General features: G+C 34.4%; 1 protein-coding gene across 1 annotated transcript; it reads right to left on the reverse strand.

Moving 5' to 3' along the window:
* Window positions 1-3,000: 3,000 nt before the first annotated feature.
* LOC140750857 (uncharacterized) lies at window positions 3,001-16,735 on the reverse strand. The gene is made up of 14 exons (XM_073084580.1): window positions 16,593-16,735; window positions 15,782-16,009; window positions 15,328-15,494; window positions 14,583-14,634; window positions 10,844-11,013; window positions 10,139-10,312; window positions 9,917-9,950; window positions 8,098-8,256; window positions 7,583-7,749; window positions 7,099-7,140; window positions 6,657-6,723; window positions 3,788-3,802; window positions 3,358-3,522; window positions 3,001-3,171 (listed from the first exon to the last, which is right to left on the reverse strand). The coding sequence occupies exons 1-14, from the start codon at window positions 16,602-16,604 to the stop codon at window positions 3,001-3,003; spliced, it is 1,623 nt and encodes a 540-aa protein (XP_072940681.1). The 5' UTR covers window positions 16,605-16,735.
* Between the last annotated feature and the right edge of the window lie 1,184 nt (window positions 16,736-17,919).

The following is a 17,919-nucleotide window of genomic DNA, read 5'->3' on the forward strand; positions in this document are numbered from 1 at the left end:
TCGTTAAAGTGCTATATATTGAAACATTAGGTAAATTTTGCAATAAACACATTAATAAATGTGTTAGTTTCATAATCATAGTTTTTTATTGGCGATTTATTGTTTTATATAAAATTGGTGAAAATCTAACTGTTCATTTGACAAATGTAAATTTTTTTTAAGTTATATCTGGTAGTATCTGTTCTTCTCACCAGTAATGACAGTTAAGATATGTCTATAAGATGATATGTATTTCATTCTAAATAAAGTATTTAAATAAAATAGAACCGAATCACATTATATTTCATTTATTCTGCTATTATCTTTAATGCCGCTTTAACCATGTAACTTAATATGCGAAAATTGATGGCTTAATTTAGAGAGCTTGGTATAATCATAATTATGGTTTTGAATATAGTAGAATTATTTGTAGTTCGACTACAGAAGCGCTTCTATTGATAAAAGTGACGTGATAAAAGTTAGTTTTCTGGATTTCATGGATGTCTATAAACAGCAGTGGTCACTTATCTCGTGAATTTTATGCTTCTGTACTATAAAAATAAATAAACAAAAAATAACTGCTAGTACAGTGACCTATGTAAAACGTAAAATTATTTTATTTACTATGTATATTGAGTTACATAATTATACTTGTCGGTTCGAGCAGTCGGTGTTCCGCGACAATAAAAATAATTAGTTCACGATAATATCTACCAACATTTAACGAGTCCAAAGTAATGTGAGTCGGCCGCATTTAAGCGATGCGGCGTCTTTAGAGCTTCTTTACAAGAATCTTATTTGTTTATCTTATTTTAAGCTTCAACAAATAATAAAAACATAAAATTGCATTGATTTTGATTGAACAGTTTACTAGGATTAGTGTGTACGGATGTGGTGCCATGTGATTCATATTTTTCGAGATATCTATAAGATCAGATCACATAGACTTATTATTCGTAATTAAGTAACTTATATGATCAATCATAAAAAGAGCTGAATAGGCGTGCATTGACTCGCTGAAGTGTCTTCGTGACTCATGTGCGTGTCGCATGCATGACATGTAAAGTAGTCAAGGTCAAATAATTTTAAAAAGTCATATTTAATTTCATTGGTTTTTTTAATCGTCTTCAACCCATTTTTGTCCCACTGCTGGGTACGGGTCTACTCTCAGAATAAGAAGGATTAGGGCATAGTCAACCGCGCTGGGCGAGTTCGTAGACTTCACATACCTTTGAGATGTTTTTTTTATATAAATTTCTCAGGTATGCAGGTTTCCTCACGAAGTTTTTTCCTTCCGTTTTAAGCAACTTATAATTAATTTCTAATACGCACATAACTTTGAAAAATCAGAGGTGCCTAGCATTTGACCCTTCGTTCGAGAGGCCGAGTTTCTAAACAATTAGGCTATCACTGCTTTTTTAATGTCTTTTACTTTTCCATGTTCAGAAAAAAACTTTCAATTACTCCTGCCAATCAGCGAAACTGCTTTTAATTATAGCCTTATCCATCAGGCTGGTACGCTACTAGAGTAAAGTAAAGTCAGTAGTTTACTGTCTATTAAATTGCCCGATAACTTATTCTACACATCGTTTCAAAGATTTATCAGTTCAGTTTATGTTATTTTAATAATGTGTTAAGTCTTCATTGGAATTGTAACACGGTTATTAGCATAAATATAGGTGCAGGCCATAAAAGTTTAAATTGCCGTTAATTTAAACTGCCTTGTAATGTAAACTTCCTTGGCCATCGCATTCGTTTCAAAACAGAAATATGAATATTATGATGAATTGAATTACTAAGAGAAAATACATGTAATATAATGTAATCTATTTTCGTAGAAAATAAAAAAAAGGGAAAATGTTCGCAGTGATGCAATATTAACCAATTTTTCCATCGTATTAATATTTATTTATATTATATCGTATAAGTATTAATATTTGCAAAGAAGTTAAACTTTTTAAACCATTCCATAATTTATTCACATACACATTTAAAAGTTATTTACTTATAGTCTGGTTCATAATTAGGTGTCCAAAATGTAAACAAAGGTGTTGACCTATTAAGAAAATATGTTTCAAATGGTAGTTTCTCATTTTTTTGCGATATTAAATAATACAACAATAATAAAATAATAATCTAAATAAATTAAGATTAATTTACATTGTTTATTATTTATATTACCTCAATTTCATTCCATACAGTAACAATAATAAAAAGCAAGATTTATGGTAGAAAATTAAAATGTGATAATGGTAACACAATCGGATTCCAAAACATTTCTTGTGCCGTCATTTTTAAGTTGTGTAGCTGATGTTATTAATTTTCGTGACTGTGATCGAACTCGAATGTTTTCTCATTTTCATAGCGAATTAGTTAAATTGTGTATAATTGTTAAAGCTTTCGTTTTTTGTTGAGTTTGTTAAAGTTTTTGTTTCTTGTTAATTTTGACAGTAACATTTCTTTGTTTACATTTTGGACGCCTAATTATGAATCAGACTATAATATAACTTCTTCACTTTATTAACAAAATCACATGGTTTAATATTGAATGTCGTGTAATAAATATTTTTGAATTAAATAGACGATGAATATACTCCATTTACTTGCTATTAATTCTTTATATTTTTATCTGCACTTTATAGATATATGTTGGAGGAAATATAAATTGAAAGCATAAACTTTAATGTAATTTATTTATTTTGTAGAAAATATAGAAAACATAACATAATTTAACAGTAACAAAATACAACAAGAACAATGAACATGCATTAACAAGAATCACATAACTGGGAAGATAGTTGATAGCAATTTTTCCGGACCGTATATTGATGTGTATGATATTTACTATTTACATTAGTGTGACGTCTTAATGATGTTTGTGGTAGATGTGATGAGTGCTGTGCTTAACATCAGCGTGGAATCTGAAACAAATACAGCGTTAAGATGAGATTATTTTTCGAGGAAATCACATTGGAAAATTAAATATTTTTTATGTATTCTTTTTTTGTTTTAATATTTTTTTTACCCGCTATGATGGTCGCCGTGGTAGTGTACGGTCCTTTCGGAGCCATCAGGCTGGTGCAGCGAGTAGGCGCCCTTCACGACGTCGCCGTCGCGGTGCTCGTGCTGAGACTTGATGTCGCCAGTGTGGTGGTCCTCCACTTTGTACTCAAACTCGTATTTGGGATGAGTCTAAAATGTAACAAATAAACAAACTCTTATCTAATCTCTCCAATCTATTCTGGAACCAATACATCCATATGCTACAATACATGGTAAAAAAAAATAAACCTAAACTACATTTTACTTATATGAGTTTATTCATATTAAAGATTAGATAATAAAAATTTATGTAAAACAAAAGCTACAAATGCTTACGAAGTAATCATGATGTTCGTGTCCGTGGTGTCCATGCACGTGCACGGGCTCATGGTGTCCGTCGTGCTTGTACACGTGCTGGGAAGAGAAGCCATGTCCGTGACCGTGTCCGTAACCACCATATTGGGCTGACACAGCGGCGATGAGAGCAGCGATGCAAACAATCTGAAATATTATTTATCGTTAAAATTTTAAAGATTAACATATTTTTAATGAAAATACATTTGTATCTTTCAGAAATGTTATTTTATGTGGCTTTTAATTGGCGTTTTTTAATGTAACGATTGAAGGGAATAATTTGTAGTAATAATATTTTTTAATATATTTTTTCAAATCTTTCAAAGGAAAAAATCGCTAAAAACAAACATTTCATAGTCCTGATAAATTATTAAACTTGATTTTAATTTACCAAAGCAATATGTAACAATACCTTGGAGAACATTTTCTTGGATTTTTAGTTTCCTGTTGCTTGTTACTCTAACTTTGTGTTCAACATGAACTGATACTGTATCAGCATTATTTTCGCTTTATATATCAAAAATAATAGCAATAGCAAGATAACGTGACCACGCTCTAATTGGCGTTAACGATTTTAATTGATTGCTGTGCAATATTTGTTAATTTTTTCAAAGTGTTTAGAGATAAGTGTTCAATTTGCATGCCAAGATATCGGAAAAGATTATCGCGGCTTACGAAATGTTTCTATAGTTTTTTTATTCGTAATGAAAGTAGTTGACTGTCATGTAACTCTATAACTTGTAACTGCATCTGATTTGATCTGATCTGCATGTAGATTATAGTAGATGCCCATCAATATTCATGACGAAATCTAATCAGAATTCACAGAGGTTACGATGAAGAAATCATCTTACCGACCTATATTTCAGACACTTCTTGTATTACTATAAAACCGAAAAGTCCAATTCCCCAATAAAATAAAATTTAGCTTATGTCACTCCCACATAGGAGAGAACAATAGCTCACATCGTACATGAGGATCTTAAGATAGATATTTCAAAAATTAAATTTGAGCTATGCGTCGAATTCCTTAAAAATACCTAGAGACCAATAAAACAGACATAAGAATAGGTCCATTATTCAACGCTAGGTGACTTTCAAAGTCCCTTTTTTGTACGAGTGTGCATTATTTGTCCCAGTAACACAGAGACATCGCTATATGCTATCAGTTTTACAATATGATAAACGCACTGGCCCGTTGCAAGTAAACTAGAGTTATTTGGAGTTGATTCCGTGATGTAGAGTTATTTCAAGTGTCACTTGATAAAAGGAATCTAAATATAAATCAACGCTTCCTTAGCTCTATATTAAGATTGATATGCTTTTATCGGGTATATAGAATAGATACACAAACGTGTGTATCACGTAGGTACACAGACAACTACACCAAAAAGGGCTCTTCATTTATCAATAGAATCTTTTTTTTGTTTACGAGGGGAAAACCTTCAAAAGGTACCCTGTGTCGTGGGAGCGACGTAGGGTTATGTGGGATTCTTACCGCACTAACTCCCCCGCAACCCAGGAATCAATAGAATCTACGTCGTTGATAACAGGAAATTAAACTTCTGCGTATAAAATCAATATAGTGACCATTTTGCCATGGGAATGGTTGATTGTGGTAAAATTAGAACGTCATGCTTCCGCATAGAAGGTTCTATCGAATATGTTTTTTTATGTAAAATCGTTTAAACTTTTATCTAAAACTAAGCATCATCGGATGGCATAATAGATCTGACGTCATAATTATATGGACATATCCTCAAGTATTAGTTCTCTGTGGGACTTCAGATATTGAATATTAAGAAAAAGAAAACAAAATTTAGGTATCTGCTCGATCCACTTTTGAAAAATACAAGTGTTACGTATATCTTACAGCGAATATCTTACAGCGTCCGCCCATAGATCAGAATTCAGGTCCCTGAGAGCATCTAAGAGTTAGTTTTCTTATACTTTCTACAACCACGGTTTTAGGATCAATGTTAAATATATAATAGTGCTTCCATGAAAAAGAGACTTTCTCCGATTAATTCTGTCACTACACCGAACATATTGAGTTTTTTTTTGCTAGGCGAATATCCTATAACCAAGCTTCAGTTCTATCATGAGGTACGCATAACAATGTTATAAAATTAAGATTTTTTTAATAATATAGAAGTAGAAGACGAGCATGCAGTTCACCTGATGGTAAGTGGCAACTGCCGCCCATGTCGCAGATCTGTAATCAACCCCAGATAGGATTCCTTTTTTTTTCTTTTCGAGGGGGAAACCTTCAAAAGGTACCCGACGACGTGGGAGCGATGCCGGGTTATGTGGGATTTTTACCGCACTAAACCCCCCCCCCCCCTCCGGAGTCCTCCAAGGGCTCTGGGGGAGCGTTTGCTCCTCCCACAACATCTGGTGTTTACGACGGTATGCGACCACACAGCGCCTAACACTGCTGTTATTAGGTAGAAATAGGTGTGGCGGTGGTGCCGCCGGAGTCGAACCACAAAGGTTCTACCACCTTCAAATTTTGACTGTTTATCTTTTGAGTTCAAAGCTTATGTCCCTACCTGCATTGTGGACAAACTATAGATTACGAAAATCCGTTGAAGATCGTCTCTACGGCTAATATCTTTGAAGATATTCATCGTGTTGGCATCATTCGTATAACTTTATATATAGGTATAACATAATTATATATTTAAGAATGTTAAAATAAATGAGATTTTCCACTAGCCAAATCATATTATTATGAATGGTTTTTGATATTAAAATAATAACACATGTTTATTTTCTTTTATTGTTTTATTTATTACTATTATAATATGGTTGACAATTAAGGAATTAAGTAAATAAATTATAAAAAATCTTTACTTTACGTAGCAAAGAGTAATGTTCAAATGCTCATATTAACCGACTTCAAATGGAACAGAACTTATTTTTAAGTAAATTACTGTTGTATGTTGCACTGGCGTCTAAATTTTAAAATTTTTGTTAGTTAAGTTACATTTTTTATAATATTGAACTAGTAAAACGATTATGCAGTCCACCTGATGGTAATTGGTTACTGCCTCCCATAGACATCTGTAATCAGCCCTACAGAAAATATTAGAGACCACTCGGAGGTCGACCACAGACCTACCCCTGAAAACTATATTGGAGCGCCTGGGATGATTATGTCTCTTTTACAATATCATTTAATCCAAAAGACAGCTCTTAACACTGCTATTATTAGGCAGATACAGATGTAGCCGCGGTGCCCCCTAGAGTCGAACCACAAGGGTCTTCTACCACCTCACCGTCACCTTACCTACATTGTCAATAGCTAAATGATACACACTAGAAAACAACAGCGTTCTACCCTTGCTAAGAGTACAATACACTACAATGTATACGTATACGTATGTTAGAGAACGATGCTGGTATAAATAAATATCTAAGTAACGTTGTCTAATTAGAAATGGTTACAATTGGAAAAAAATCTATGTACATTGGTATTTTAAGGTGCCATGTATGGAAAGGATTGTATATGGGATAAAGGCATTATTTAAAAATTAAAGTATTTTTATAATTCGTTTATTAGTTTAAAGAAAAGATAACAGTAAATTTATTCTAATAACAAGGCAGAAATAACAGTTTATTATTCATATACAAGGGTAGTTCAAAATTGCACAACATAATCCTATAATTACTGCTTGGTTCAGTCGAGTGTTTTTTTTAGTTTTAAGTACTTAATAATGCTTATGAGTATGATGAGTGCTGTATTTCACGTCAGCGTGGAATCTGGAAGAAAAAATATAATTAATTTAAAATATTATTGTTAGTATTATATATTGCTTTCAATTATATGTATATCAATAAGATACAGCAGTTCCAAAACACTCCATTTTCTGGCCGTTTATTATACTTTTTACGAATATTAATAAAAACAGGCTTGTTAGTACTGTTTTTTTAAATCTGTCCGTTTCTAATTTCGGAAGCCTTAAATGTTAGTTCAATTGTTTTATCGAAGATTAAAATGGTAATTAACATTTATCAAAACGCACGGCTATACGTTGGACTTTCAGCTGTGTATACTGGCAGTGTATACTACATAAAAAGTTTCATCGTATTATTTCCCCTCTCATGCACAAAAATATAACGTAAGGTGGAATTTGAAGTTACTTAACTCTTATAATATCATCATACTTACTTTAACTTTTATAATATGTTTCTAAAAGCTTACCCAGAGTGCTTATCGCCGTGGTAATGAACAACCCTTTCAGAGCCGTCGGGCTGGTGCAGCGAGTACACTCCCTTAACAACATCTCCATCGCGGGTCTCGTGTTGGGACTTCTTGTCTCCAGTGTGGTGGTCCTCTACTTTGTAGTCGAACTCAAATTTTGGGTGAGTCTGTAATATATATGAAGTTAGGAGTTAATCATTAGGAATTATAATTATGACGACTTTAAAGGGAAAATTTAATTTTGATTTTTGCATGTTTGTTAGAATAGGATCTGTGTAGATTTTTTTTATAGAATCTCAAAAATGTACGCAGCTTTTTCCTATAGTATTCCTATTGTATCGGATATTTTGTACTGAAAACTCTACTTACTATTATTCTTTTTGAGATTCATGAAAAAATTTAGAAAATTGTTTTAAAAAATCTCTATGTTCGATCACAATGTTGTAAGTGCCGTCTGAGCAAACTACACATGTTTATTTTCTGAAAAAAGTCAAAACAAATTGTTATAGACATACATAATAGTCATGGTGGTCGTGTCCATGGTGTCCATGCACATGCACGGGCTCATGATGTCCGTCGTGCTTGTACACGTGCTGGGAAGAGAATCCATGTCCGTGTCCATGACCACCGAATTGTGCGGCCACTACAGCGAAAAGAGCAGCGATGGAAAGTACCTGAACGGGATAGAACATTTTATTGTGGTTTTAATGCACAATAGAATAAATGCAGCTTTTTACGAATGTGCGTGGGTGACTACTTCTTAATATTCCTTAATACCTTTTAATATTTTATTATCCGTCGTTGATGATATATTAGGTATCAAGTTAAAATAAACACGTATCCAGATCAGTTAGCTTTCTACAACATGAGATGAACTCCAGACTTTTAAAATTTAAAAAGCGCAATATGGAAGCTTAGTTGTATTGTATGTATATTGTATAATAAGATTGTATTGTTTTCTTACCTTTACGAACATTTTAAAGTTTTTTAATGCTTACGATTTTAAGCCTGTCAATGAACTGATACTAGCTCACTATTGTCCAGCACTTTTATATCAAAATCAGGGGTAGCTGATAACTAAGGCAATATTGATTACGCTATAAAATAATTGGCAATTAAATTATTCACCGGCAATAGATATAGTTGGCAATAAATGCCGCAAGCTCCGGATATTTTATCAACACACGCCAGTTCACATTGTATCACGATATTATAATCACGCTTCATATATTGTGATTAGATTACTTTCAATAAAACAAAAAATATGTAGAAAAAATATTAGCTTCCCATGAACGTGCAAATTATGCAAAAAAAGTCTTGTCATTGCATCTATTCTATTGTTAGGCGAAAGATTTTAATCTATATATAATATGTACAGTTATGTTACCTACCTATCTAATTCGTTAGAAATGCAGTGTGGATTGTTATAAGCTATCAATGCATTGCTACTTTACTGTTAGCATAATTTTACATAACAAAGTATTTATCAAAAACTAATTTTACAAATTTAATGATGTCGTTAAAAAAGTTTTTGGTTTACATGATGATTTCAGTTAAATATTTAGATACATCAAAATAAGTAAATAGGTCAAAATAACTAGATTTTTTTTTTTTATAATATAGGAGTAGCAGACGAGCATGCAGTCCACCTGTAAGTGGCTACTGCCGCCCATGGACATCTGTAATCAACCCCAGATAGGATTAGATATTCCTACCTGAGGTCGGCCACAGATGCGCCGCTACCCCTGAGGACTAAGCTGGAACGCCTCGGAAAACTCTGTCTCCCTTACCACACCCTTCAAACCGGAACACAGCAGCGCTTAACACTGCTGTTATTAGGTAGAAATAGGTGTGGCGGTGGTGCCGCCGGAGTCGAACCACAAAGGGTTCTACCACCTCTATGTTACATACATACATGCACACATACATACATGATACATGTTACTTTGACTTATTTACTTAATTTGACGTCACATCTGGCTTTAAATGTCTCCTGCTGGAGAAATTGAGAGATTTCGTCATAGTCATCACACTAGGTTGCTTATCACTGATCACCATAGGCAAATATTCTTAGAAAAAAGTTCTATTTAATTCCTGATTTTTCTGAACTGATCTGTACTTTACATTATAATACGCCATTATCATATAGTTAAAGAATATAATAATAAAAGATATAATCTGACAGAATATTTATTTATAATGCACGCAGTTACTGGGAAAGATACAATTAAATTTTAACATTATCACGAAAGATATATAAAATTAATATTAAAAAGATCACAGGATATCATTAATGATGTAATTCGAAGTTAATTAATGATGTTTGTGATGAACATGATGGGTATGATGCTTGACGTCAGCGTGGAATCTGGAAAGGAAACAGCTTGTTAGCTATGATGTATTGCAAGCTAATAAATTATGTTTCATTTTTAATGTTGTTTCTTAAATTACTGCAAATTAGAAGCAATCTATGAACGTCGAATGAATCTAGATAATGATGTTCAAGAATTAGAAGTAGAGTTTCCAATATAATAAGTATTTTAAAAGATCCCTTACCCGCTGTGGTGGTCGCCGTGGTATTCAACTACCCTCTCGGAGCCATCAGGCTGGTGCAGCGAGTAGACGCCCTTCACGACATCTCCGTCGCGGTGCTCGTGCTGAGACTTGATGTCACCAGTGTGGTGGTCCTCCACTTTGTATGCAAACTCGTATTTGGGATGAGCCTGATAGATATGAAGAAAAAATAAATATAGCTAGAGAAGCAACTCTATCATATATTTTAAAATACAATAGTGTTTACTTATGTAATGCGATATAATGCGATGAAAACACAATGAATCTCACAAGTACTACATATTACATTAAATTAGATTGCTTAGTATGATTTCCAAGTCTATTTATTAAAAACGTAAAAAAAAAATAATATTGATATGGTAAGGTTAGCTAATTGCGAAATAAATTAAGACAGAAGGTCCTTTAAGTTGGACTGAATAAATTAAACGACTTGGTATTCTTATTACATGGATCTCACAACTTTTTACGGTAGAACAACTAAGTTGTGAGACTTGTTTTTTTTACAAGTTATGTTTTTGTTTATTCATACTGTATATTTATTCGTACTAGCCTAAATTCAGGCATGTACGTCCACACACGTTTTACTTAACCCCTAAGTTATAACGCATTGAAAACGTAATACTTACATGGTAGTCGACATGTCCGTGGTGATCATGGTGTCCGTGGTGTTCGTGATGTCCATGGTGTTCGTGGTGTCCGTGATGTCCGTGATGCACTACTTCCTGGTGGTCGTCGTGTTTGTACACGTGCTGGGACGAGAACGCGTGTCCGTGGCCATGTCCATGTTCATGTCCGTGGTGCACGTGGCCTAGGTCGTATGCGGCCACGGCAGCGACGAGGGCGGCGAAACACAATACCTTCAAGAATTTTCATACATTAAAAATTAATTAAAATACTTTACAATGATGTGGACATTGAACACTAGCATGTGGTAAAAATGTCCCTTAGAAGTATTTCTGGGGGTATTACACTATTATGAGGTTTATTAAAAATACATAACGAGTTCTCCTTCAAATCCAAATAAATGTGGCGTCTGTCGTGTCATAAATGTCTGGCTGTTCATTTAGCCCCACATATTAGTTATAAAGTCTTCAAATAAGAAATTAAAACTATTAGTTCCGAGTTTCAGGGAGAGGGCTAACGTATTTTAGCAACACTTATAACATTAGAAGGCCAATATAGTTGACTATTTTTCTAACTGTAAATTTTTGATAGCAAATATTATTGCTACGAATACAATATTATATTATGAAACAATTATTTAGCGCACCATAGTAATTTTTTTTCTTAGGACAAGAATTAAACCAAATTTTAGTAAATGAATAATTCATATAACACTTACCTTCGCAAACATTTTGATGCTTAGCTGAATAGGTAAATAGTAGATGTAATTCTGTACTGATGCGTAGTACTAAAACACACGACTTTTATATCGACGAGGGGTAACTAATCAAGGCAATTTTGATTTCACCTAAAATAGGTGGCAATTAGGATTATCACAGTGTTTTAATATGCAACATGCGCAATCATTTCGCAAAGTGATCGTTTCGGTTAATTCACCGGTAATTATTTGTTAATACAGAGGATATTAGATAATCGACTCGTTAAAATAATGTGCTGACAATGCAGACCTTTTTTATTATTTATTTTTGGGTCTGAAGTCTCGGGAGTAGAACGGAGTTATGGTTTGCCCTGCATATTGTAAGGGGCGATTAAAACGAGGCTTTAAGGGTTGCGGGTGGCAACGACTCTTGGAGGACGTTGGTATGCACGACCATGTACCGTCGTAAAAACTTTATGTTGCGAGAGGAGCGTAAGCTTTTCCCGTGCGGACCCTTACAGGCACCGTTGTGAGAAGACAGCGCAATTCGATTGGTCATCTCAGAATTTTCGACGCAGCACTGAAGAACTGAGCCACTTAGGGGATATAGTTCAATTATATCCCGAAATATCCCAGTGACTCTCCCAAGGCACCAAGTTACCTTTATAAGGTTCCCCCCTTGACTAGAAAAAACTTTTATTTCTACGAATAAATCTACACAAACTTTAACGTACAATAAAAGTTACTTGCAATTGTTTATGGCGATTCTTAACTTAATAAATAATTAACTAATGTAATGCAATACGGTTATGGGCTCATACGCCTGACTACACCTAGTTATATAATCTACTTCGGAAAGAATTATCAACGAACAGCGTTGATTATGTTTATCGGTCTGTAAAATAAACAATAATAAAGTTGACCACTTGCCTTGTGGATAAGATATAATCTCTAATCTCTCTATAAGATATATTCTCAGTAGTACATAACTATATCACAAATAGAGTTCTTCATAATAATATCTTTGAGCAAGAAATAACAGTTTATATAAGTCGAGTGATGGTACTTGCCGATCGCACTGAGAACCTTCAACCGGCATTTATTTTTCAAGATCAATGTCAAATTCTTGACATATGTGTTGTAAATTACCGGTTTATCTATATTTAAGGTGGTAGAACTCTTTGTGGTTCGACTCCGGCGGCACCACCGCCACACCTATTTCTACCTAATAAGAACAGTGTTAGGCGCTGCTGTGTTCCGGTTTGAAGGGTGTGGTAAGGGAGACAAACTTCTCCGAGGCGTTCCAGCTTAGTCCTCAGGGGCAGCGGCGTATATTTGGCCGACCTCAGGTAGGAATATCCAATTCTATCTGGGGTTGACTACAGACGTCCATGGGCGGCAGTAGCCACTTACCATCAGGTGGACTGCATGCTCGTCTGCTACTACTATAAAAAAAAACTAATGAAACACTTGTCCTGACTGGACTGATGAATTTATCAATACAGAACCTAATCTACTGAAGAACGGCGAAATTATGACATATGGCTGTCTTTTTCGACGTCTTCTTCTTTCTCAGTCGTTCATGGCTGAAGTTAGTGGCTGCTTTGGAAGTATTTTACGCTGGCGTGCTGCATATCCAACCAATGTGCTCGGTTGTCTGCTTTTCTAAAGTACTCCGTAACAGACATCTTGGTGAGGCCTTTGATTTGGTCAGAGCACCTAGTACGACCTTTTACGACGTAGGTAGCCATTAAGGAATAGGCTATTGTCCACCGCCCTGGTCAAGTGGGAATTGGTAGACTTCACCCACTTTTAAGATTTTTTATGAACTCTCTGGCTGTGGATTTCCTCAAAATATTTCCTTAGTCGTTAAAGCAAGTAACAATTAATTTCTCATACGTGTGTAACTGAAAAATCAGAGTTACGTGCCTGGGTTACAAACTTCAGACCAATCGATTGAAAGGTCGAGTTTCTAACCACTAGGCTGTGACACCTGTAATGTAACGTTGGTTTTTTAATTATTTATTAATAGACAAAAAATAATTATCTATTGTGAATTTCGATAGATGAAAATATATTTTGCTTTATTGTGTTTTAATATCTGTTTGTTAATTCCTATTCGTTTTTCTAAGTACAAAGCGAAATCTAACAAGGTGATTAGGTAAGAAACTTCGTAAATTATGATTTAAACCTGTTATTTATCGGAATCACCAGACTTTAAGTATAATCTTTGTAATTAATGGTTTATGTAATAATGCACGTTATTAAAATAATCCAAGCTTTAAAGGAGACATTATTTTCTTACAAATAGGGTTTTGATATGATTCGATATGAGAATATAGTCAATATTTATATCGCTTTGTAGTTGCAGAATATTGCCAAGATATTTATATTGCGGAGAATAATAATATATTCAGTTTTTTTGAGCATATGAATGAGTATGCATGTATGTCTTATTCTTTGGCTGGTGCTGCAGTCCAAATGGCTTGATGGATACATACATATATAATTTAATTTAATTTACATATTATATGTATTGTATATACATATTTAATTTAATATTTTTAATTTAATTTGATTTAATTCAATTTAATTAGTTTTATACTTGGTAACTTACAATGTTTTATTCATGCATGTTAATTTATGAAAATCTATTATTGTATAATTAAGATATCTGAATTGTTGTTTTGTTTATTATGATTTATGATCCTTAGAGATTGAAATCAACAATTATTATTATTATATACCCCGACACCTCATATGGGTGCATATGGATACATATGAGGTGTCGTTGGACTCCTCTAAATTGTAGGAGTACTATATTTTAAATCATTCAAGTTATGCTTTAAAAATCGTATGAATTCTCTAGTTCAGTATATTTCTACACCAGACACACAATTGAAACATTTTCACGTTTTGTATATATAGGAAAGTTGGTAGAGAAAAAGTCCAAAATTATTTTAAGCACATTTATTAGGTATAAAAATGTAAAACCATTTCATAACAAACAACCACAAACACGATATAACACACCATCCGCATCAATCACATGAGGAACAATTACAATTACATTATCAGTATCACAGTTGGTTCAACAGCTTAGTAATGTTTCGCAGGGACGATATGGTGGGTGCCGAATTTGACATCAGCGTGGAAACTAGAAAAAAAATATACAATTAGTTATCAGTTAAGTAAACACAGAGAGGTATAATAGTATAGAGGTTGTAGTTTGAAGTTATAGCGCCGTTGTTAGAAGTCTCTGATTTTGGTTAACAATTTTTCAGTGTTTATCAAACATTGTTCATTACTGTCATGAGATTACTAAGAATTGACATCAGAAGAAGACATTGTGGATCGTTATTTTTTGAATTTGGAATACTGAATACTTTTTTAATTTGAAATTTAAGGTATTAAAATTCTGATAGGTAAAATTCTAAACGTGGTAGAATTATCTTGGACCGACAACGGCAGAATGAATGCTACGTCAATTTCTACCTTATAGTGTTAAGCCTTGCTATGTTCTGATTTAAACAGTGTATTAGAGTGTAAAAAGTGTATCGAAACGTAATTCTTAAGGGTACATGTGTGATTGACAAAATAAAGGACACCGAATCCATCCATGGTTCAGAACCAAACTTGCTGTCTCTATAGTTCAAGGATCAGAATAGGGCTACAGTATCCTCTGCATGTCGTCAAAGCCACTAAATGGGGGATTTCGGGGTTGTGGGCGGTAAGAGTGGGAGCTAGAACCGCACGACCAGTGACCCCTGTAAGGACGGCGGTGACATACGTATTATACACCAAATAGTATGGCGAGTGTTATGTTCTATGTAAATAAAAATATCCTTACCCAGTGTGCTTGTCGCCGTGGTATTCCACAACTCTGACGGAGCCATCAGGCTGGTGCAGCGAGTAGGCGCCCTTCACGACGTCGCCATCACGGTACTCGTGCTGGGACTTCTTGTCGCCGGTGTGAGGGTCCTCCACTTTGTAGTCGAACTGGTATTTAGGGTACGCCTGGGAAGCAAAATATAGTTTTGATTATGTCTTTCAAAATTGGCAACATTTTTCGTTTTGTTTCGTAGGACATGCTAGGATTTACCGGTTTTAAAACTTTCGCCTGCACGTTTTCTGTGTTTTTTATATATTTTGGGAAAATTTTCGTGTACACCGGAAAGACATTCAGATAAAAAAGAGATGAATACACAGGAAGGGTCCATATTGGGGATATCGAAAAAAAACGAGGAATGCAGTTAGTACCCGAGAAGTAAATGAAGAAGATAATCAATATTTTAAAAACCTACATAGTAGTCTACAACGTGTCCGTCTCCGTGGCCTCCGTAGCCTCCGTGGCCTCCGTGACCTCCTAGGCCTCCGTGGCCTCCGTGACCGTGTCCCGCGACATGAACGACTTCAGCTGGGCCGTCGTGGCGCGAGATGTGCTGGGAAGAGAACGCGTGCCCATGGCCATGTCCGTCTCCATGCCCGTATTGAGCAGCTACTGCGGCGATGACCACGGCGAGGCAAAGAACCTGTAAAGGAAACCAAAGGACCATAAAAATAACGGAGAAAAAAGATAAACTACGTAGAAAAGATAACTTTTTAAAACAAAAATAACATTTTATAATTATGTGATTAAAGGATCAAATAAGGATATTTTTGAGTGGTAACTGTGATATATACATGTCTATAGTCGACACTAAGTAGAACTAGAGTTATATCAAAAGACATGTTACTACTCCAGAAGATGGATGTTAAAGCCCCATACTGATATATATCCCTTATCACTTATCAAACCAGAATATCGCGGGTGTCACACCGGTATTACGAGGCAGGTTTGGTGGTGGTGCCGTCGTACACGCATGGGATAAACATATTCCCTAAAGGATAGTCACGCATCAACTGAAGGTAAGACTGCCTACTGGTATTATCTGAAGGTCCATGGGTGGCAGTAGCAACTTTAGATGAAGGATACTTGATATTTTTCACCCATTAAACAATTCCGAAACATTTTTCGCCACATTTATTAGACTGAACGGTAGATCACCGAATTTTTTGTCACTTTTGAACTTTATCGAACAAAATATCACTGGTTCTAAACTGCACGTATTTTACCTTGGAGTACATTTTGTCGTTAATGAGTTATTAACTCTAAGCCCAGCTATGAACTGATACCGTCTGGGTGTAGTTCACGTCTTTTATATCGATAACAAGGGTAACTAACCAAGGTAATATTGATTTCACTCCAATAACTAGCACTTAACATTATTTACTGGCGACAGTATGCAGTGTCTGCAATCGTTTCGTAAAAACTCTTGCGGGATAGCCCCTCTCCTACTGATATTGCTAAAGTCTAATAACTTCGCTAAATTAGAAGTTAATGAGTTTCACGAGGTGTTATTTTAAATAAATACTGGGTAGGATAACTAGGTCCACTTCCTGCTATGATAGCGTTGACAGCTTTGCATAATATCATTCAATGTTTATAGTGCGCCGAGCCTACAAGAAATATTTAATGAATAATAAGATCAAAAGAATGCTATCGAATTCCAGATCTTGATAAGATGTCTAGTATTACTTCAGACAACATAACTGATGAATATTGTAATATTATAGGCATATAGGTAATTATGAAATCTACTCTTTTCCGTCTTAGAATGACGTTAAAATTTGTTTCCTGGAAATTACGAAGCAAATTGTTAATGTCAAAATCTTGACTGAATGTCTTAAAGGCACATAAGTAATATGCACAACTTTGTTTAAAAAGTATGAGTTAATATATAATTAAAATTAATACTTCAGTACGTCGAATAGGGCCTATGGAAAGAAATTATATAATTCCTACAATATTACATACGCGTAGAGCCAAAAAGACATCTCATCCTTTATCACTTATTAATCTATTATTAGTTTTACGTATCATTAAAATTGTTGACTATTATTCTGTACGCAAAACTCTATAGTAATGTCAACCCTGTTTTAATAAATACTATGATTTTTGTATCTATTATAATAGGCACAATACAATAGTTTTACAAAAACTGAAATCGGTGCATTGTCATTCTGAGAAATAAAAAGAAAATGATTCCGTAAAATTTGCCACTAGGAAGTGGCAACGCAGTTTTATAAAAATAGAATAAAACATGACAAGACCGTTACAGAAACATTAGCTATGGACAATCTACTTTTTCTACATACATAAATCAGTATGTATATAGAAAAAGATGAACGTAGTAACGTACTATCCTCGTATCAACCTAGTAACTTAGCGAGAATCTTTACAATTTGAAACGTGTCGTTTTGTGGATGCCGGCTGACTTACATATAAGGCAATCAGCGTGGTCCTCAAGAGTGCCAACGTATTTGTGATTGACTTAAGACAGAACCCATCTTCTATATGGAGTTGTATACTCACTGTTCGTTTACTACTTTTTTTCATAAA

Source organism: Epargyreus clarus, unplaced genomic scaffold, assembly GCF_041222505.1.
Source record: "Epargyreus clarus isolate Ecla_fem2 unplaced genomic scaffold, WU_Ecla_fem_2.2 ptg000021l, whole genome shotgun sequence".
NCBI lineage: Eukaryota > Metazoa > Arthropoda > Insecta > Lepidoptera > Hesperiidae > Epargyreus > Epargyreus clarus.

Coding starts and splice junctions, on each gene's coding strand:
- LOC140750857 (XM_073084580.1), bottom strand. Junction 15,495..15,781: donor GACACGTTGTAGACTACTAT/GTAGGTTTTTAA, acceptor TTTGCTTCCCAG/GCGTACCCTAAATACCAGTT. Junction 10,313..10,843: donor GGACATCACGGACACCACGA/ACACCATGGACA, acceptor TTTTCTTCATAT/CTATCAGGCTCATCCCAAAT.